Here is a 22,758-nt window from a genome sequence, read left to right as displayed (position 1 = left end):
AGAGTTATTTCAACACAAAGCACAAAAAATCATACAAGAACAACAACAAAATTGTTATATGCACTTAAAACAATAAAAAACAAAACAAAAAAAGAAAGCATTTAATCTGAATCAAATTATATAAAAAATCATTATATTTACATAAAAAAATAACGCACCAAGAAAAAAACTCATTTGCAATAGGAAGACGTAAACGTAAACATTTGTATGACATGTGTAAACAACGTCACAACGACGTTTCAATTTAATTAAACTATTGGAAGTTAAAATTCCAATAAAACATGTACAAAATTAATTAAATGTCATTGTTTGTTTGTATACACACGCAAAAACAACAATCGGCAACGCTAGTACAATTTGTAGCTGCGTAAAGTTTGTCAAACTAAACTTTTACTTTCTAACCTATACTTCAAAATATTACAATAGATTGGATTAAAAAGTAAATGATTATAAGAAATACACTGGGATTAGCTTATACGTTATTTGCTTTAATTCTTTTGTATTATTTGTACACAAAGATGCTGAAAACTTGACAAAACTATGCGATGTTTTTAAATGTTTGGTGTTTTATTTAGACAGTGTTATGGTATTTATGGTCCATAAAAACAACTTACCTCGGACGTGATATGATGCCATCCACTTGCAGAGTCACTGGAGAATGAACCACTTGTAATCAGCAGGCCACTGTCTTCACTCAACTGTGGTGCCTCAGAGTGTGTAGAGAAAGAAGGCGGTGACTCCATCACCCCAAAAATACTAGCTTACAAAAATATTCTGACGGTAACATAAGTTAAGCACAATATTATTACACGATCTTAAAAATAAGAAATTTTCTAATATATCTATTGCGACATTCAGCACAAAATTTTCCGTCTCACTCGCTATACATCCATGGTGCAATACTTTTTGTTTTTTTTTTATAACTTCTGTTGAACTAACTTTCCAATCAAAGATAACTACGACATACATTCCTGTGAGTTTCTAAATTAAAATTAATGTCATACAACGTAGATACAAAGAACAGCATATTTGTAAAAATGCATTTTTTTCTTATCTACATGTTTGTATTTAAATTACTTCATAATTTTACAATTATGTAGAAAATTTGGCACGTGGAAGTTAAAAATTATCATTATTATAACGATGGAAAGATAACTAAGAAGGGACTAAAATTAGCTTTCAAACAATTTTACTAAAAACAAAAAATACAAAATTATCTTATGACTAAAGAAAATGTTATAGTAATCGTGCTAAACATTTTATTAAGGGCCTCAATTTTAAGATAAATTTTCTTATGGCTTAAATATAATTTTCCTGTTAATTTTATTCTATGTCGCTGTCGATTTATCATTTTATTTTTACATTTAACACAATATATCAACATTTTTAATTTGAGCAGTTTAACCTCATTACTTATTTTTTAATCACGTTACACAATAAATTTTCACTACATATCTTTTTTAAAAAATAATGTAATCTAATGAACTTAATTATAAATAATTAATAGTGAATAATTTATGAATAATTTTAAAGTATTTTACTCGTTTTTTCCAGCAACAGTGTCACTTTTGCCCAAAAAAAACAAAATTAAAAACATTGACTAGTTATGGTTGGTTTGGTGTGTTTAAGTTGACAAACTTTGATTATTTAAATGTCTCGATAAAAAAGTTGTTTATTTTATTTATGTGTAAAGTTATTTTGATGTGATTAGTAAAGTCATTTTAAACATACAGAAATTAGTTGTATTAATTGATAAATTGCTTTTAATTTGGACCTCTAAAATGGCTGATTCTCAAGTTGCGAACATTGTCCACGAAATATTGGTAAGCTTAAATGATTTATGATTGCTTTTCTTTGTTTTAGCTCTAGATTAATTAAAAATTATTGCTTTTTAGCGAGTCGAGGCCGTAGAAGAAGCGTTTAGTTGCTATCTTGTATATAAACCGGAACAAGAAAATGAGAGGTTAGCTATTTATCAGAAGAAACTATGTGCTGTTATGACTACGTTAAGTGCTGACTTACAGGAATCTGCCATCAGGCAGTATCTGACACTCACTGCGATTTTAACTAATCGCTACAAAATGAAACAATTACTAACTCTAATGGAAAACCTGGTGAACACCAATATTCTGCAAGCAAGGTACGATTTTTTTCTGAATATTCGTTATAAAGTTATTAATTTTTAATTATTAATGTCTAAATCAATAGTTAACTACATGTCTCAACTACTAGAAATTAACATAAAGCCTTTCCTATGTTTAATTGAATAATTATTCCGTGTAGAGGTTTCTTATACTTTGTTTACTCCTTTATTGGTAAACATTGATGAGCATTGCATATGTTTATGTATCAAAGCCCATTATCAGTTACCATGGCACCATACTGAAGGACATTTTGCTGTAAAATAGTTTTATAGACTGAATAGATATCATTTAATACATTATAATTTACTTTTTCTAACATGAAAATTATGAATACTTGATTAAATAGCACTTGTTTATAAAAGTTTTTTACTTTTATTTTCTATGATGTAAACAACTTGACTATGAATATGTTTGGATACTTTTTAATAATAAATAAAAAAAAACAAGTAACCAATACTCGATGTAATTTTGCCACTTGTTACATTATGTTAAAACAACCTTAAACCAAATGTTGTGTTACAATATAATATTAACATTGTATGAAATAATTAAATTCTTTTTGTATAGAATTATGGTTTAACATTAGGGAATTGAATAAATAAATAAAGTGATCATTCTATAATACATTCTATTATATAATGGACTGAGACAGGCTAGTAACATTTAATAGTAGACTAATGGTGCTGTTAGTTATTAATATAAATCCTCATTTTAGAATGCTGTGCGATTGCATATTAGTCAGTGAGAAGTTGGTTTATCAAAATGCTGATTTTTGGATAGAATGTTTTAATCTCATCAGAAGAATCATTGGTGGGGTTGACTACAAAGGAGTTAGAGAAATAATGAAGGTTAGTAAAAACATTTCAATTAAATTATTTTAATGCCTTAGTGGGTAAGGCCTCCGCTAGGTGAAACAACAACATTGTTGGGGCCTAAAGGTTCTGAAGTGAAAACCACAAATGGGCAAGTGCTGAGATTGTACACCCCATGCCAGGTTGTGGGTGGACACACACAACATAGACAATCTTGTTGATGCTGTTGGAAGATGCTGTATGGAGGTCACTTCCTATCAGTCTCATTAGCAATCTCCAGGCAACATCTACCCTCAGTAGTGGACTTGCACTTAAATGATAATGGCGAGGAAGTTGTTTCATTGTTCATAATTATAATTAATGATTTGTGTTAAATTAACTGTAAAAAGGCACCTTTTAGTGTCAGTAACAAGATCATCAATAGATGTCCTCAACCCCTTTAAGCTCTCTTAAGTCTCCCGGGTTACATAAATATCTCCTCTGCTTGATGTGAATCCATGTCCAGACATAATACCTTAAAACTTTTGGTGATACATCACCAATGTGATATTTTTTAACAATCAACAGTTTAAATAGTTTTAGCATTTAAAATAATTATGTAGGTAAGATAAGTCCTGTTTCTATTATATTTAATCTATAAAGAAATGATGACTTATTACTTAAAATGTTGTCTGTAAGTGTCTACAGTCTTTGGGTCTATTATTTATTTGTATCTATTAAAATTTCTATTTATTGGTGTAGAACTATTGGCTGAACCAACATACTATAATTTCAAATCTATGACATTATTTTTGTTCCAGGGTTGCAGAGAAAAGGCACATACACTGCCTATGAAACTAAATTCAAGTTCAATGCCGCAGTTAAAAGCTTTGTATAATGTTATTGAGTATATTTTTGACCGCAACGCTTCATTATTGCCTGCATACTTTATAGTCACTGAGATTCAAAAAGATTATCCTGATAATAATCATTGGCCTCACTGGGTAAGTGACTCGTTTAATGTGTTATAATATTTCTTCAATATAGAGTTGCTGCTACACAAGATAAATTGTGAAATATGTTGTTAAAGGCAAACCCCCAGAATAGCTCATTCAGTTTACAAAATAATTATTTTCCTTAAGATACAAGGAAGTGTTTAACACGGGGAAATAATGAGGAAATTTCTTGTAAATTAGTAAAATCTGTAAAAACTTTTGTCCTATTTGTAGTAAATCAAAACTCAAAAGTTATTTTGGGATATATTCAAACAAAAAATTGTGTGCCATAAAACTAAAAAAAAAACATTATTAATTATAGACAAATTATTGATTAAGTCTTGCAATATACAGAAAGCCAATCACAGAAAACATATTTTTGTGACATTCAATTAATAAACAAAGTTATTACTATGAAATATATCTGATAAATTTATGTTTTGTATTGGACTACAATAGGCTAATAAGTTTTTACATATGAAAATTGTCCTGGCTTGTAGTCCCTAATGGAGGTCCTTGTGTCTTGAAGTAAGTCAGTCCATTTAAGCTGATCTGAATTGACTACAGGAGTGCACTAGCTACAACATCATCTAGTTATGTTGGTGCTCAGATAAATAGGTTAAGATAATTTAGCCACCCCTTAACCAAGAGCAATATAGTCCCATATGAAGTTGTTTGGGGTGATCCAATTATTAATCAAAAACTCACTTGCAGCAGGTTGCGAAGCTTTTAACAACATTTGTTGAGAGTTTCAAACCTTGTGCCCAAATGGTATCCATAATAGGGCATTCACATATGTTGCCCGTGGTAGAATTTTCTGGCTACGCTGATCACCTAATCAATCCTTGGCGACTTGACCCAACAACTTTGAAGTTTTTATTGAAAGGTAACTTGCCTTATGATGATGAGTTACTGAAACCACAAATCGCGCTTTTGAGACATGTGCTTCAACAGCCATATTCAAGAGACATGATGTGTTCAATGCTTGGCTTACAAAAGCAGCATAAACAGCGCTGTATAGCACTTGAAGATCAACTTGTTGAATTAATGATATTACCAATGGAGAAAAGTGAACAAGAGAATGAAGATGATGAAATGTCAACCACACACTGGTGCTGGCTACACCTGTCATCGCAAGTAATATATTTAATTTTGATTGGATTTGCATCTTTTCCTAATATTGTTATGGGATTGCATAACAAACTAATCGGTCATGATATGAAGAAAGGCAGGGATCACCTCATGTGGGTTCTTCTGCAGTTTATCTCAGGAAGTATTCAAAGGAATCCATTGTCCAATTTCTTGCCAATAATTAAATTACATGAGCTATTGTATCCTGAAAAGGAACCACTTCCTGTGCCAGATTGCACACGAGCACATTGCACACACCAAATGGCAGTAGTGTGCATTTGGATGCATTTACTTAAGAAAGCAGAGACAGAGCATAAGACTATGACAATGCCGCAGAATTTGAAAGTTCAGTATGAGTAAGTATCAAAGATTGTCTAATTACTGAACTAATTATTATTAAAAAAAATCAATGAATACATGTTGTTGTTGTGAACTTGATTCTTTTTAAGTAAATATCCTGTTTTATGTTGAAATATTTAGCTAATTACATGCTTTTAAAGATACTTTTTTATGATCGTGCCAAGAACAGCTACATAAATTTACATTTACAATTATAATTAAACCTGAGGTTTTCATATTAAATTAATCATATAATTGATGCATTATCAGCAGTTACTTGTAATTGATCTACTTTCAATTTTATTTCTATGTTTATAACCATAACAGGCATTATTTGGATTTAGAATAGGCAAAATGTGTAAAAAAAAATCATGTAACAGTTGGACATTGTGCCATAAAAAATTTGTATTTTCTATTTATCAAATTTTCATGACTAGCATGAAAACAATATATACGCAAAACTACTTATCAACCCTTTCAGGCTTAACCATACTAATATTAATTTAATAATTGTTTTCATAACAATATAATCAAAACTTTATTTATCAACAGATTCCTGCAACATCTTATGACTTCTAACAACACACCCACTCTTATGGGCTCAGATTATCGTATTGCACTTCTTTGTAATGCATATTCAACAAACCAGGAGTACTATGCCAGACCAATGGGAATTATTATAGAAACTTTGTTTGGAAACCAGAAGTCACTGCCGAATGGCAACCCTGCGACACCTTTGCCAACTGTGCCACTCTCTATGTGCATTTTAGACAGTTTGACGTTGCATTGCAAGATGTCCTTGATACATTCTATAGTTACACATGTGGCGAAATTAGCACAGAACAAGACAAATTTGCCGGGAAGTAGCATGATGGCTCCAGCACTTGTGGAGACTTATAGCCGATTGCTTGTTTACACGGAAATTGAGTCCCTTGGAATTAAAGGGTTCATTAGTGAGTAAAGATCATTTGATTTTTTTTTATTCTCATTGTATATATTCAAAGTAGACATATAGACAAAGGTCATTACAGACTGACATAGAACTTTCAGTCCAAATAAAAATAACAATCTTGTGTGGTCACATCTTGAAGTGACCACTATAAGTTAGCGAAACAATCCCAAAATTCTAGGCTATAATGCGATTGAAGACAACGCGATATCTAGGCTATAGTGCGATTGAAGACAAAAAAAGTTTATCCTGTTGTGGTGAAGATTACCAGGTATGGTGCTTGAGGCTGACGACCTGCATATTTAAAGTGAATCAAGTTACCTGATGACAGTAAGCTTAAATGATACAAGCACCTATCAGTGTTTCTTCTCTCTTTCTTTGTTCTAACTGCTTGATAATATATACATGTCAGTCATTCATTGATTTAAAATTTTACAATAACATTAAAAAATATAGTTTGAATTCATATCAATATTTGTTTGAACATATTCTTAGTCATTAATAATTATTTATTTGCACATTTACCTAAAGTATTGTGTTTAAAAATATAAAGGAGGTTTTAATATGTTACTAAAAAACAAAAAGAAACAATTTATTGATTTTCCTCCATTTTATGTTTGTGATATATTTTATTATTAATTAACATTTTTTGTTCACAGATCAACTACTTCCAAATGTTTTCAAATCTCACGCATGGGGCATACTACATAATCTACTGGATATGTTTTCGTACCGCATTCACCACATACAGCCTCACTACCGAGTGACTCTTCTTTCACATATTCATTCCCTCGCTGCTTGCCCTCAAGCAAACCAGACACAATTACAACTCTGGTAAGTATTATTTTAATTTCCAACACTAAAGAATATATTCTAAAGTATGAATCTCCTTGTACTGACTTTACAAAAAAAAGCAAAAAATGATTAATATAAAAAATAACAGAAGATAAATAATGTTTTATACATAATTTATCTTCTGTTATACTACTTATAATTTTAATAAGTTTATAGTTTTTTTTCTTCTATCTTATACTACTTGATATTGATAGTTTATTTACACATCGCTTTATAGTTACTTATAATAAATCACAAGTTTGTTCATTTTTGTGTTTGGCTTAAATAGTGAAATGATGTAAGTATAGCTTCTTTTATTACCCCTTGGACGTGAGTTATAACTAGTTTTAAAATAGTTAAAATTTTATTCAGGGCTTTAACAATTTTAAACCTTTTGAACATGAATAGGAAATTATTTACTCACAAATTTCAGAGGCAATGTTGGGTTCTTTATAAATTGTTACAAAAGAAGATACTTCACGATGTTTTTCTTTGGTATTTAATTATTGTTTTTGTTATTTCTAGTTTTGAGAGTACTGCGTTGCGATTAATCACTAGTTTGGGAAGTTCTGGCGTGCAACTACAGATGTCCCGCGTGGTGTCCGAGCCCAAGTCTCTTGTGTCCGCTGACAGTGAAGAACTCAACAGAGTACTTGTGCTAACTCTTGCTAGAGGCATTCATATGACTGGGGCAGGTATGTTTCATTTGACTTAATCCAGTTTATTTCTTTTACTCTTCCTTTCACCAATTTCTAATGTTAAGACCGCGCATAACAGTGGTCAGCTGTTCCTTAGCATTAAGGTTCTGGAGTGCAAACTATGAACAGCTAAGTGCAATGAAGGTTGTCAACCCACAAGGTAGGAAAGGCAACCATGTTAAGGTTGTTGGAAGAGGTTGATTGCGACCGGTCTATTTGGAATCTATTGGGGTGGCCTTTGTCCAGCTGTGGACATCCTATATCTAAAATGATTAAAATGAATAAAGTATCTGTTCTCAAAAATATTAGCATAATGTCAATTTAAAAATATTTTTTCCCTTATTGTTACACATGTCAATCCGCAAAGTTAAAAGCATAAACTTAAATATCGTTGAAATTTTTTGACTTCCAATATATTGCAACTGTTCTTGCTCTACTAGAGATTATACATTATATTAATAAAATTGTAAAAAAGATACTCTTGGAAAAAAGTTTTGAAGAAACAAGTTTTGTAAGCAATGTAATATTATGTTATTTAGACTATATATGACTATTTATCAACATTGACACAATGCATACAATTTAAAGTTGTTAAATTTTTTAGTAAATAATTTTGATGTATACAAAGAAGCACATCAAGATCACTTCAGATTTCAAAACAATCTTAATGAACCTTTTTTGGGTTATAGAGTTATTAAAAGATTAATTCAAATTGCCTATTACACAAGTATTTACGTCTTCAGGTAATTCACTTTAGTTTGTTAAAACATTAATTAAAAACTTAAAACATTAATATATTCAAGAACTAAATACATACCTTGCCAATTTAAAAAAAAAAAACATTAGCAATTAGGAGGGTAAAAGCACTTATGTGATTTGGAAATGGTTGTCTTTTAAATAATTATAAATCGTTAAGAAAAAATTGTTGAGTATTTGTCGCATCAGTATTGATAATTAATATAAACTATTGATGTTATGTATCATAAAGCATTACAAATAACAACACTGTGTTTTGTAAATATCTTTTTTTTATTTATTATGGTAGAATTGTATAGTTGTGGCAGGGCAATGTCTATTGGATCAGTTAGCTTAAATTAAATGTGTGATTGACGACATGTCTGTTATAAATATTACTCAAATATAATTTAATTTCCAAATTTAAATGTGTGATGTAATGGTTTAACAACATAATATTGGTTTTACAGGTAGCGATGGAGCTGCGGTCAAGGAGTTACTGACAACTATAATGACCAACACTCCTCACATGTGGTCACAGCACACTATACAATGCTTCCCTACACCACTTGTCGAGTTTTTTGCTCAGGTAATAAGTTTTCATGTTTTTATTTTAAATAATTTGGTGTTTTGATTGCTTACAAATTGTTTCATTCGAATTATTTCTTTTATATCAATCAGTCTAACATCATTCCAATTGCAAGACTTCCAGTACTGGCCACCCTATAGTTTTTCAATATGGGTGGAAACTTCCTGTCTAGCTGCATCAAGTGTACACACAAGATAATGATTTGATTAAGATGATGTATAAACATTTTTTGTTCCTTTTATCTACATAGTTCCTATGTACTCTATGACTTGTCATGTAACTGATTTATTTTTAATTTTTGATTTGAAACATGTTAATAACAGGAAACTTCGATTATAAATATTATTTTTAATATAAATAACAAATAAACTTACAGTGAATCAGATAATGATTTTGATATGATAATAATTTTGTTACTTGTATACCATTAAAAAGTAACCATGTGTAAACATATATATTTAAATTTTTTTCTATTGCCTATGAATACCATCTGTCTGGACATAAAGGGAGGGAGGCATATATTCAGCAGTGGGCGTCTTACGGTAGAAGTGATGATGATGACTGTCTCTTTCACTTGCTTATAAAAGTGAGACTTTTGACTTTTTTCCTCTAAAAATTCTCTTCCCCCATCTTGTTTTCGGGACAGGGATATATACTTTACTATTTTCATCCTTCATAATTTCTATCACTCAGCATAAATTCAACATACAGTATGCACGTACATTACATTCACGCATCGCCTCCCCTACCTTCCTTTTACACTGTTTTGTTTACTTTTCACGTTACAGAATCCATCACCGAAAGAAAATAAGCAGTTGTTGAAGAAATTTGTAGAAGAAGAGTACCGGAAGTGGTCATCTATGGCAAATGATAATGATATAGTATCACATTTTTCTGTGCCGGGTACTCCACTATTTTTATGCTTACTTTGGAAGATTATCTTTGAAACAAACAGGATAAACCCCATTGCTTTCAAGTAAGACTTTTTGTTGATATAATTTTTGCAGTTGTTTCAAATTTTTTGACAATTTTACTTGAAATAAAAATTCTCAATATGTTCAAAATTACTTCCTACTGGTTTTTAGAGATAAAAATAAATTACAATTCAAAAACTGTATACCGTCGTATATTATTGTGTTAGATCAGATGCAATTTAAAAAAATATGTCATCTTTAATATATTATCAATGAATGTAATATAATGCAAATTTAACTACGGATTTAAATTTTGAAATGAAATGTTTTCATAGAAGCCTTAGGGTATGTGCTATAATACATGATGGGTGGTTATAGGTGTAAAAGTGTGTGAACATATAACTCATTTTCTTTCAACAAATATATATGGTATAACTAATCAAAAGTTAGTTACAGAAATTATAAATAACGTAATGATAATAAGAAAAAGCGTTTTTCAAATTTGAGTAACTACATATTAAAATAATCATCGTTTACTATCTGTCTTTGCAGACTTTGTAATGTCAGAAGTTATTGGCCTGTCGCATCTTAATAGAAAGTATAAGTGTTCCATATTTCAGAGTGATCACTTAATACAAGATGATTAGAAATATGTGGAAAAGCTTTTTGCTGACAAATACGTATACATTTACCCTTTCAAAGCTTTTATATTTATAATCAATCATCACCCTGTATATGAAGTGATTACGGAATAATATGTGAATACGGTTACAGAATAAGATGAAAATTTCATATATTATCTCGTTCTATGACCTCTACAAGAATCAATGTTTTCTTTCTGATGTTTTGTTAAAATAGAATAACATGTTTATGTCGTCAAACTTTTCACTATTTTTAGGGAGTTACACTGGATGTTTTTTAATTATAATTTATCCATTTTTCCGAGTAAGGTGTGTAAATAGAAATTCACACAACACATTTCATGGCCTATTTATTACATAACATAAGAAAAGAATTAATTTTCTTTATAAAGGACAGCAAACTCTCAATTGATCGATGCTATTTAAAATTTATAATTTAATTAACAAATGTTTTTTAATGTAAATTTAACACTAATATTTTTTTTAGGATATTAGAGCGTATTGGAGCTAGAGCATTGTCGGCCCATTTGCGAAAATTCTGTGATTATTTAATGTACGAAGTGACAAACCCAGCCGGTGGGCCGCATATAAACAAATGCGTTGACGCCATTAATGATATTGTGTGGAAGTACAATATTGTTACCATCGATCGGCTGGTGCTGTGTCTTGTAAGTATGTTATAAAATATTAAAAAGCTTATATAGTCTAGGACTTTTTATTATATACTCAAAATAGCGGAGACAGTCATAGAAGGGCTAGGCTAGAAATTAAAATAAAGATTAAAAGCCGCTAAAAATCAAAATTTTATATAAAAATACTGACAGACACATGATACATACAAAAAATCAAATCAAACTCATAACGCCTAAACTTTGCATTCAAGAACTTAACAAATCTTTCTTGTATCTGAATTTACGCATATATAATAAAGTTCATTAAGACATATTAGCCCTATATTTTATTAGTTTTAAATAACAAAATGTATGTATATAGTTAAATAAATCTATATGTCTTTTGTAGAATTCAAGACTTATTGGTTAATCCAATTACGAAATTGGTTTGTTGACTGATTTATATGGCTGATGTTATGATAATGTATACTGTGTCCGAGCAGAGTAACTTATAATGTTAAAGTCAGAATTGCGTGTAAAATATACACGAATTAAGATATTTTGAATCTGTATTTATGTTCCGAGCGACATACAAAAATTCGTTATACGTCAGAGTTTTTTTGGATGGCCTATTAGTAGCTTATAACTGATTAGACTTTCTATAAGTCTTCCGACGACATTAGCATTTCAGGGTAATATAGTATGTCTTTTTACTGTGTATTTTTTTATATATACGATATCTGATGAATTATGGCACCAACAATCTTTAATCGATATTTGTGTCATTAAATATACATCCAACAATATTCTATACTTTATACCCAACCAAAATAATGAACCAGACTTCATTCACCATCATCATCATGTCTCTCCTCTAAAGATCACCACAATAACTGGTCTTGCGTTGCAAGCATACAAAGACTTCCAGCTACTGTTGTTGTTCCACCTAATGGAGGGCCTGCCCATATGGAATGCATTACTTAGGTGTTATGATATTGCCATTCTATTTATTTTTATTTAATTATTTATTAAAGGTTTTACGTCCAAACCTGGATGGTAACGAGAGCCAGGTGTGCTTGTACATCATCCAACTCCTGCTCCTCAAGGGCTCTGAACTCAGGAATCGCGCCCAAGACTTCGTCAAGGAGAACTCACCAGAACACTGGAAGCAAAATAATTGGTGAGAACTTTAACATGTACCCGTAAAAGGTCCACCCGCAAATTGGACAGAAAAACTAGTTAAGGTCATGGTACACGCTTGATGCAGGCATTTTCGAATCAATCCTCGGAAATCTATTATACATGTCGTATACATATAGAATAGTTGCTCAAAACATGTTATTAATTAAAACAAAATTACATAACTACATCATTTATGTAATTCTATATTTAAATAAATTTTCTTTTATTATACATGTGTGTGTATCTTGTAGTATTTTTAAATAACTAAAAATAAAAAAAAGTACAAGGCTCTACGGAGTTGAGATGCCAGGATTTTTATAAAGATTTTTTTGTTTATTTGTTAATAAATCTTGGACTCACATTAGCATAGTAGACTGCATGATGCGTAAAATTTGACCCATCGATATCTGGATGCTGTCGTTGAATTGACGGCGGTGTCATATATTTAATTGTAGATATAGCTGACGTGTTGTCATAATAAATATCAGGCTAATTAGAAAATGGAAACGCGCACTGACTTCAATATTTACTGAGCCAAATATTATTTTAAACTATCGCTAGGCTTTCAAAATATAAGAATCGCTGTATAAATTTATATAACTATTGCAAAACATGTCTTATAAGATAATTAGAACTAACGTCCTGTCGCTTCCGCGAATAAAGCGTCAAAGGCGCGCAAACTATTTTCGATGAGTCAGTCTGAAGTCTCGTGTTGCAATAAATCTTACACAGCGAATTATTCTTTGTTTTGAGAAAGTTTGTATATGTTTTTTTTTATATTTGTGTAGATTGGCAACGTCATTTATATTTATCTGTCTTTCAAGTAATAAAAGCAAAATAATTTTCATACCAATGAAGTCAAAAACCTCAAATATTTGTGAAGAATGATTGTTAGGCGATTGATGGGTTTTGAAACTTACGTTGACTAAGATTGAGAGTTGAACCAATTTTTAATAAGGTTAAGTGCAAGGTTGCACGATTGTGCGTCATATTTAATCTTAAGAGCCAGCTAAAGATTGGAACCGAATGACAGGGAACCTTTGTTCTAGTTTTCGAAATGAATATCATCAATTTGATACAGTTGGATGCATATAAATTAATTATATTGACTAGCGTGTGGGCTGTATAAAAGAATTAAATAAATGCTGGTGGGAATTACAATTTTACAAAAGTCGGTAACAGTAAAATAATACGAAACAATAGACTGACAGAACGAACGAACAAGACAAAATGCAAAGCGACACAAACTGTCAATATAAAAAGTATAAAAAACAAATAAAAATATGAAAAGGTTTTATCTGACTCAGTCAGTCACTAACAGTCTATAGGTGGTTAGACGATTAGATGACTGAAAATAAGAAGTCGGTTTTGGATTGTTTCTGTGTGGCAACTCTAATACTGATATACCATAAGCGCCAAGTTTGGTATGTGATTCGGCAATCGCACTATGGTACGTGGATAATGCTATTGCCCATCCTCTGGAAACTTGTTTATGCATAAAGTATGAATTATATAAAATTGTATCCCGGAAATCGAACCCGCCACCTGCGTTCGCATATCACAGTACTCTACCGTTGAGCTACCACTGCTCTATTAAATATTCGTTCCTAGTGAATTCAAGCGTCTGTGGACACTTGAAAATAATAGCTAAAGTATATTCTTTTTCAAAGAAATTCTTTGTCTGAATTAAGAAGAGAAATACATGTACTAAATTCATAACTGTAATAAAATAGATGTAGTTCATGGTAAAATATAATAGGGTTCATAAAATATTATTTTTTGTTTTCAGGTACGATAAACATTTGGCTTTCCATAGAAAATATCCGGAGAAGTTCGCGCCGGAAGAGGCCAGCGGTGCCTACGGTGGTTCCATACCCGTGTACCTGAGTAATGTGTGTCTTCGTTTCATACCCGTGTTGGACGTCGTGGTGCACCGTCACCTCGAGATCCCGCAAGTCAGCAAGAACTTGGAACAACTGCTCGAACACATTGGGTATCTTTACAAGTTCCATGGTAAGTTTTTGTTTTTTGTACAGGGTAATTGGTTATAGCCCAACAATATCCCGCGACTTTGACTATGTCGCTGGATGTGGAGAGCGCAAAATCAGTCATCTTGGCAATGTTAGACGGTGACCTATGCTTCGCAGGGAGCTTCAGTCGGCTGAAATGACTGTGATAATGGTTGGTAATATGTGTAAACGCTTTAACGGGATGAATTTAAGAAATAATAAATAAAGTAATGCGTGACACGCGTTGACCTAATTTCGATCATTATATATTAAAATTAATTATTGGCCAGTCACATTGCAAGAGAAAAAATAAGTTAACCTAACATATTTTTGAGTGACTACATTATACAGGTGATTGGAATAGCTTTAAAAATATTTATCGCCAAATAAGCTATACAGTCACCAATATACACCGATATCTAATCACTCTGTGCACTAAACAATAGGACGGGAGTGTACCTAATGATTAATGGCTAAAGCACAAACCATTTTGTAGTATGTTTTATGTGAAGCCTCGATGTCATACTGCATTGGTCCTTCACGACTTTTGTTTGCAAAAAACTCGGCACATATCGTTCCGCAACCACTGTATTCGCCTGATTCGTATTCAAACTTAAAAGGCCAGTGCAGGAATGCCGTTTTGACACAATTATGGAGATAAAAACTGAATCGGAGGTCTAAGGCTATACCGGAAAAAGACTGTTTCGTAGACTAAAAAAAGCGTTGGCAAAAGTGTTTTTATCGAAGAAGTATTACTGTGAAAGGAATGAAATTGATTTACAATAAAATATTTACATTTTATAAACATATTCGTCTTACTTTTTGATAACAGTATTATAAAAAAAAAACTACTTGGAGGACATCAACGAAAACATTTGTACCGTACATGTATGAATTAATTCTTCTGTTTTCTGCATTTCTGCATTCATTGAAATGATATGGTGTATATTAAATATAATATTATATGTGTTTCAGACCGTCCAATAACTTTCCTGTATAACACTTTGCATTATTATGAATCGAAACTTTGCGACAAGCCCCTTCTGAAGCGTAAACTGGTGAATGCGGTGCTGGGTTCTTTGAAGGAAGTCAGACCGGCTGGGTGGGCTACCACAGAAGCTTTCCAGGCATATCTAGCCAAGTCTGAAGTTGAGGCAACCGGCTGGGTTCCCGATCTGAACTACTACCTCAGTCTCGTCAATAGAATGGTGGACAGTATCCTTTCAAACATGATGTTTCTTTTAAATGTGAAAATACCGGATAACACAACATCAAAGAATCTGCCTTTTAGTTTTCTGTCATACATAAATGCTGTTTGTCCATTGGCATAGGGTTTTTATTATACCACTTTTCTTGTATCTATATGTTATATTTTAACTATAATACAAAATAGCTTAATTTAGAAGTCGTTTAGCTAAGGTATCTTTCATCGTCGTCATTTCAAGACGTTCACTGCTGGCTTCCACATTATGTCAACCGATGAATGCCTGCTGCAAGGGAAAGGCGGGAGGCCTTTCCCTTGCAGGAGGCCAAAAGTCCGTCACAATGATCGATCTTGTATTGCCTGCATTCAGTGACTTCTCGCGATCATGATTTCTGTCCACCTACCAGTTAGACCATTGTATGAACGTCACACACATAAAAAGTTTCTTGATATATTTAAACTAACATTTTATGATTTTATTATAATGTGCCTCTCCCTTATATTTCAAATAGAACCGTTAGGAAGGGGCCTAAATCCAGCGTCTTCCAACTATCATAACTGACTGACCTTGGTTTATACATAGGTTTTGTGGAAACAGCTCCCCTTTTATTAAATAGTTAATTATAAACGACATGTTTTTATGGGAATACAAGATATTTTATAACGCATTCGTAAAGCACCATTGGTACCGCTACCACCCTCTTGACAAGATCCAAGCTCCCTCTAGTGAATGGTTCCGCCCCGGTTGGAATTCTATGGCCTAGGCATACTCTCCATGAATTAGGATTATATTAGTTGAAATTAAATAATAATGCAATGTAGAAAAGGTGGCCACTGAGGCGCAGTATTGGATGTCAGCCCATAACGTGGATAGATGACCTTTTTAAGGTCATCGGAATACGCTGGATAAATGCCGCTTCCAATGTATTGAAAATCTACGGGTAGGCCTATGTCAAGCAGTGAACGCTACGACTGAAATGATGATGATACAAACACGTTATTAGCCTTATTTATATATTTTACGAATTTTAACATACAATTTTAAATATTCGCTTTTTTGATGTAGAATAGGCACTTTGTGAATATACATTAATTTTAAAGTTCAAAGTTGAACTTTAAAGTTGAGACTTTGCTTTAGAATGATAGATGATTAAATTAGAAATAAATTCAGACAGTAACTTTTAAATTTGTAATAGTTACTTGCTCGTCAAACTGCATTAAATTTTCTTAAATATTTATCAGCAATGACCGGCCATTCTCACTTCCCCAACACGGATTGGCGCTTCAACGAGTATCCGAATCCATCAGCGCACTCCTTGTATGTGACATGCGTTGAAATCATGTCCCTACCTCTCCCGCCTAATTCAGTCGGGAACAGCCTCTTGGACGTAGTAACGAAAGGTTTCGTCGTTATCCCGGCAACGAAAATTCAACTCTGGGTAAACGCGATAGGGTTGATAATGGCTGCTCTGCCCGACCCGTACTGGAATGTGTTACATGATAGAATATTGGAACTGATAATGAGCACAGAAATGATGGAGTGGCCTTACACTCATTCACCGTTCCAATTGTTCAACTTGACGACCACCAAAGACGCCATGCTGGAGAATAAATACAGCTTAACTTTGGCGTTGGCACACGCAGTCTGGTATCATGCTGGGGCCGGGCAGATCATGCAGGTTCCGCAGTAAGTAATTATATAAGCCTTTTTATTTAGTTATCATTTCCTAGTAGATCTTATAAATTTAACATAAAACAATGCAGATAAACATTTGGCGGTAGTAAATACTTTACTTTTCAAATACACGTGTTTGGCGTAATTTTAGTTTCAATGTTGTTCTTTCTTTTACCATAACTCTAACCTTATCAATAGGAAACTGTTATTTACTAATTGCCCTTGACTCTGTCAAAATTTATTAGCCTGTTGCATTCCAAAAGAAAAGAAAACAAATAAATTAAAAGTTCTTAAGTGTGTTGCTGACTTGTAGTTTTACTGCAGTTAGCAACCGTACCTATGTTAATTATATTTGAACCTAAACAATTGGTGTTATTATTTATCGATTTAATGTGTTAATAATTAACATCTATTACGAACGAAAAATAAGTTATTTGTTATATTTTACCGGACTTTATATTTATATGCATATTTGATTTACGACAATTTTTTTTAAATGGAGGTATATTAATTAACAATGTTTTGTACGGGAAAAAGAATGTGTCGAGTTTATTTCTCCTTTTGCAATATACAATGTAAATCTGAATATTTAATAATATTACTAAGATGAAAAATTTTACTAATATTTTATTTATCCACATCATTTTTTGAGAACACATATAAAATAATAGTAAGAAATTAAACGGAGTAGTTAAATGGATGAAGTCAGTGGTGCTTGCTTGGCCTTGAAATGTATTAGTGTATAAATCTGAAATACAGCAGACAAATTTCAACACCAAAAAAGTAACTAATTTTTCATTAAAAATGTATAAACCTTTTTGTTACATTATATATATGAACTAGCTGTCCCTAGCCCGCTTCACGTACGTAGTGGACGTCCTCTTAACTGTCCACTGCCAGCTAATTTCGTCAAATCCGATGCTCTAAGATCATATTTATTCGGCGAAATTAATATTCCTACCAAATCCTTTGAACCGTATGTTTCCTGATATATCTTAATGAGTCAGAACGTAGATGGAAATCCCGATTACGTATACATATAATATATTTTTATCTTTGGATTTGTGTTTTAGATTCCATTTAATGTACATTAATTATAAATGTACACGGTTTCTAGCCTTCATTATTGTTTTATAACACAACACCATAATTACGTAACAATTTTTCAAAGTTTTGACAGGCACATAAGATAATTCTTCTAAAATAATATTTTCAGATTCGTGAAAGATAAGTTGGCGCCGGAGATACGTACAGAGACACAGTTGTTGTTCTTGTGCCACCTGGTGGGTCCGTTCCTGCAGCGGTTCAACTCGGACATCTCCCGAGCTGTGATGGAAATCACAATCACCCTGTACGAGCTTCTAGCGCACATAGACAAGGCGCAGACACACTTGCAGTTTATCGATCCAATATGCGACTTGCTGTATCCTTTTTAAATGGAATTTCAATTATTTATATTTACATAGATAACATTCTTAAATCAATTTATTGAAGTGTTTTTAATACATAATATATAATAAATATAATTTTTTTTATTTTATTTTATTTTATTTACATTCATATTTTTATATTTACGCTCTTCTGTCATTCCTATTAAGATCTATCTTTCCTCTTCTTTTCCACACTAATTTCCGTAAGTTCATCGCCTCGTTCCTTAAATGTCACAGACTTTATGCATATTTATGCTATTTTATATAATTTTACTATTCTAATTATTACAATTTGTCACAGATTAGCTATCAACATAAGTATATGTTACTATATTGAGCGACGTTATGTTATTATATAAGTAAATGTTAATTCATCTCACTAATTAATGCATGTTTTGTCAACAAATGGTGTCCTAATGTAATTCGTTGTACGAAGTTTAAACACTTTTTTTTTTAAGTTTCCTCAACCAAGATACAGTTATCACATAAAATACATGTTCGTCGGCGACACGATGAAGAACGATGTCGAAGTCGTGATACGCAAACTACGGCCAGCGCTGCAGATGCGCTTGCGTTTCATCACTCACCTCAACGTGGAGCAGATAAACACCGCGTAGCAGAACGACTACTACAGCTATACGCCGTCGAGTTCCAGTTCCAGCTCGGAGTGACTGGCTTTTGCTGTAGTCTTTACTGTACTTTAGCCACTATGCACCAAACGCTCGCTTTTATTGTTGGTACTCCGAACAACACTTACAACGTCAGACATTTGGTCTTACACACATTTGGTAGACATTTATTTATTCGATATACAGTTAGGATGGCAGAATTAGTCAGTAAAACTTTAGTTGACTTCATTTTGATCTGTAGTCATTTAGTCGATGAAAAAAATTGCCAAAATGTTACATTCATGCCGGCTGAGATTTGGTCGACATACATTAGTCAACGGTTACCGACATACAATATTCGGACGACATTTGATCGACTTTCACCGACGTCATTTTATAGCCCGAATAGTTTATTTTCTGAAAACATTCATTAATTACAATTTATTTTTTAGTTTGTGAATAAATAAGAATTATTGATTATTGCGAATCGCGTGTTTTTGGTAAAAATACAACGGAGCTACCGTCTGTCGATATAAAGTCAAAAATGATGTTTCAGTCGGTCAAATTTCTCTTATGTCTGGACTAAAATAAGGCCTACTCTCATTAACACGTTTAATTTTTTTATTTTAACATTAAAACACATGAGAAAACTATGTAATTCGTACATAGGTGTTATACTGATATAGCAATATTATTCAATTAAGTAGTAAGATAAAATTTTGAACAGTATTTTTGTCATTTTATAACTTACTGTCTTTTGCCCCGATTTTGTCGCATATAATATGCAGCAAAAAACAATTGAAATGCTAGGATTTTTTTTTATATTTTTGTATCGTCTACTTGTTATTTAAGTAGCTAATGTTTATTTGGATACCATTGTTGTGTGACATACTTTTATTTCAATTTGCTCTATGAATAATAGCATGCTTCTTTAAACGTGTAATGTTCATAGAGAACGTTTGGTGTACTTGTTATTACTTTTATTATATCAACTGTTCAAGTTATGTATATGATGATAATAGTCAATTCTTTTACAGTGATTATACACCTTCAATGCATACGCATAATATTTGTATATACAAAGGTTAGCCAGTGCTAGATGACACTGTGGTTTATAAAGACGAACTAGTGAGAAATAGCTGTGTTCTACAGTATTAAAGGCTTTTGCAACGAATGGTTGTTTCTATGTGAAATTAAATAAAACAATGACTTCTATTGAGATAATCACAATTTTATAAGGCAAATATAATCTTACGTATATAAGAATAGGTTATTGTATATCAAGTTTAAGTTGTTATTCTGTGTGATTTACTTGTTTTATATTACGAAAGGCTTTTTGTGGTATATGTAACACGAGTAACACACACACCGTGACAGATAATCAGAGATCGGACATTCAAGTGCATTTTTATCTACAGTTAACTTTGAAAATATGGAGTTGGCTTCAATAAGTCAGTAAATAGAACTATTTTCAAAATCTTGCAGCTTACCATAAGGTGTAGTAGTGGGTTTCACTCGCCCATTAATATTCATGGATGATTTCGATTTAAAGGTTCTCTCTATACTAAGCCAACATAAGTTTACGTCAAAATGGTTTAAGAATATCCGATCTGCGCACATAACGCAATAATAATGAGTAATTAAACAACGATTAAGTGGCTAAAATTTGTAAATGTAAACTAAATACGTTATTTAGATTATAAACGCAATGAATTAACAAATTATTTTTTTCAATATATAAAGTTAACGTAGGAACATAAAACTCGCCAATTGTTAATAATGTTAATTGGTTATCGATGAACAACAATTCGTTGATTTATGTGTCTGAATTGCTTCGATTATTCGAATGTAATGTTAGTAAAAATCCACTAAACTCCATTAGAAGGTACAAACAATAATAGGAAATTACTTATTGTTCTGTTATTACGTGTATAAAAATATATGCGATATGGACAATGTACAGAATCAAATAATTTTGCTTCATAGCATTCGTCGGAACGGCTAAGTCGCGGCCGGCATTTAGTTTTGTAAGAGTATACACAATATTATATGTTAAGGTGAACAGAAATAAAATTACCTATTGAGTATTAACATTTTGAAAATACGCCCATCGGTTTCTGCATATGTTTTACGTTTATAACATAATCATAGTCTTAATAACTTTTGTTATATTATGGTTGTAGATCAGATGCATATTTGCCTAAAGTTAAGCTAGAAAAAAAATGGAGACGCCATTTTTAAATCCCCGCGACAAAAAAAACTTTTTATTATTAATCTATAATTCATAATATGTTTCATAATCAACACTTAAATATCATCATAATTTCAAACATGGATTGTCCGCCGCTGGACATAGGCCTCCAACATAACATATGACCTTGCTAATGTCTCCGGATAGTGCTGTATGCACACCGCTTTCAATCAAAAATCATTAAATTGGGTTGTTTATTAATGTAAATAATGTATTTTGTTATTACCTACAACTAAATGTGAAGTACAAAATTATTTTTTTATAAATAAAAGTCTATTTGTATTGCCATACTATAGACACTTAAACACTGGGTAAATATGCATCCAAACATATTAGCTCTGAGTAGTGCTATAATTAAATAATTTATTGTGAAGATTAGGTCTCATTAAATAATGTTCAAATTTACATTTGCGATGGCTTCTAGTCATGAATATTGAGATAACGGATAACTATATGAATATAGTTTTCACGGTAATGCTAATCACCTTTGTTTGCTGGCAAACAAAAGTCATGCCGTCTGTTCTTAAATACCTCGTGTGCGTCTCAAGTCGCACGCTCCCTTTTCTCACCGCTTACATACCACAGGCGAGACTAGCATTTCCGTAGATTCTTCATTTTTTATCCATTACAACTTAATATTGCAATGCTTAGTGAATTTTAAATTTATTAATTGTTGTTTAATCTATGTTGGATTTACAAATCTACAGAATAAACTACGCACAAACTTAAAAACACACCTAAAACACCTTTAGTATTATTATCTTTATTATTGCACTAGAACACTACCTGAATTGAATACAATTCAGTATATCTTAGTCAATAGTTACACTTACAGACGTTATTTTATCGACATACTTTATTATGATTAATTAGTAGTATGTAAATTTCAGATAAAAATCATCGTTACATGTAAACATATTAAAAAACATGTCAAACAGGATATTTATATATGTAAATAAATTGCCATAGAACCATAATAATTGTACAAATGGTAACACTTAAAAGGTGGCTAATATATGTTGGTAAAC

The 22,758-nt window shown here is 31.8% G+C and overlaps 2 protein-coding genes across 2 annotated transcripts in view; one reads left to right on the top strand and one right to left on the bottom strand.

Moving 5' to 3' along the window:
- Positions 1-865, bottom strand: part of LOC137932931 (uncharacterized) — an 81,418-nt gene extending 80,553 nt beyond the window's left edge. The window contains exon 1 of the mRNA XM_068776624.1: positions 615-865. Coding sequence (XP_068632725.1) covers positions 615-743 — 129 coding nt within the window. The 5' untranslated portion in view covers positions 744-865. The remainder of the gene's footprint in view (positions 1-614) is intronic.
- A 796-nt stretch (positions 866-1,661) lies between these two features.
- On the top strand, positions 1,662-20,965 carry MED23 (mediator complex subunit 23). The gene is made up of 17 exons (XM_068777251.1): positions 1,662-1,823; positions 1,896-2,140; positions 2,860-2,992; positions 3,757-3,939; positions 4,645-5,417; positions 5,953-6,353; positions 7,009-7,183; positions 7,709-7,878; positions 9,087-9,205; positions 9,994-10,181; positions 11,248-11,428; positions 12,406-12,551; positions 14,343-14,566; positions 15,538-15,777; positions 17,009-17,453; positions 18,658-18,864; positions 19,350-20,965. The coding sequence occupies exons 1-17, from the start codon at positions 1,782-1,784 to the stop codon at positions 19,486-19,488; spliced, it is 4,011 nt and encodes a 1,336-aa protein (XP_068633352.1). The 5' UTR covers positions 1,662-1,781; the 3' UTR covers positions 19,489-20,965.
- The last annotated feature ends 1,793 nt before the right edge of the window (positions 20,966-22,758 follow it).

The sequence above is a fragment of the Battus philenor genome, unplaced genomic scaffold (assembly GCF_028537555.1).
Source record: "Battus philenor isolate CCGP_79_NKW_IND1 unplaced genomic scaffold, ilBatPhil1.0.hap1 SCAF_1, whole genome shotgun sequence".
In the NCBI taxonomy this organism is placed as follows: Eukaryota; Metazoa; Arthropoda; class Insecta; order Lepidoptera; family Papilionidae; genus Battus; species Battus philenor.
Note: the sequence above shows the minus strand (reverse complement) of the source record. Positions and strands in the feature narration are given on the sequence as shown.

What these genes read in the sequence shown, in the direction of transcription:
- MED23 (XM_068777251.1), top strand. Translation starts at nt 1,782, where the DNA reads ATGGCTGATTCTCAAGTTGCGAACATTGTCCACGAAATATTG. An exon ending in AATTTGAAAGTTCAGTATGA is followed by an intron (nt 5,418 to 5,952) that starts GTAAGTATCAAA and finishes ATTTATCAACAG; the next exon opens with ATTCCTGCAACATCTTATGA. An exon ending in ATCGGCTGGTGCTGTGTCTT is followed by an intron (nt 11,429 to 12,405) that starts GTAAGTATGTTA and finishes TATTTATTAAAG; the next exon opens with GTTTTACGTCCAAACCTGGA.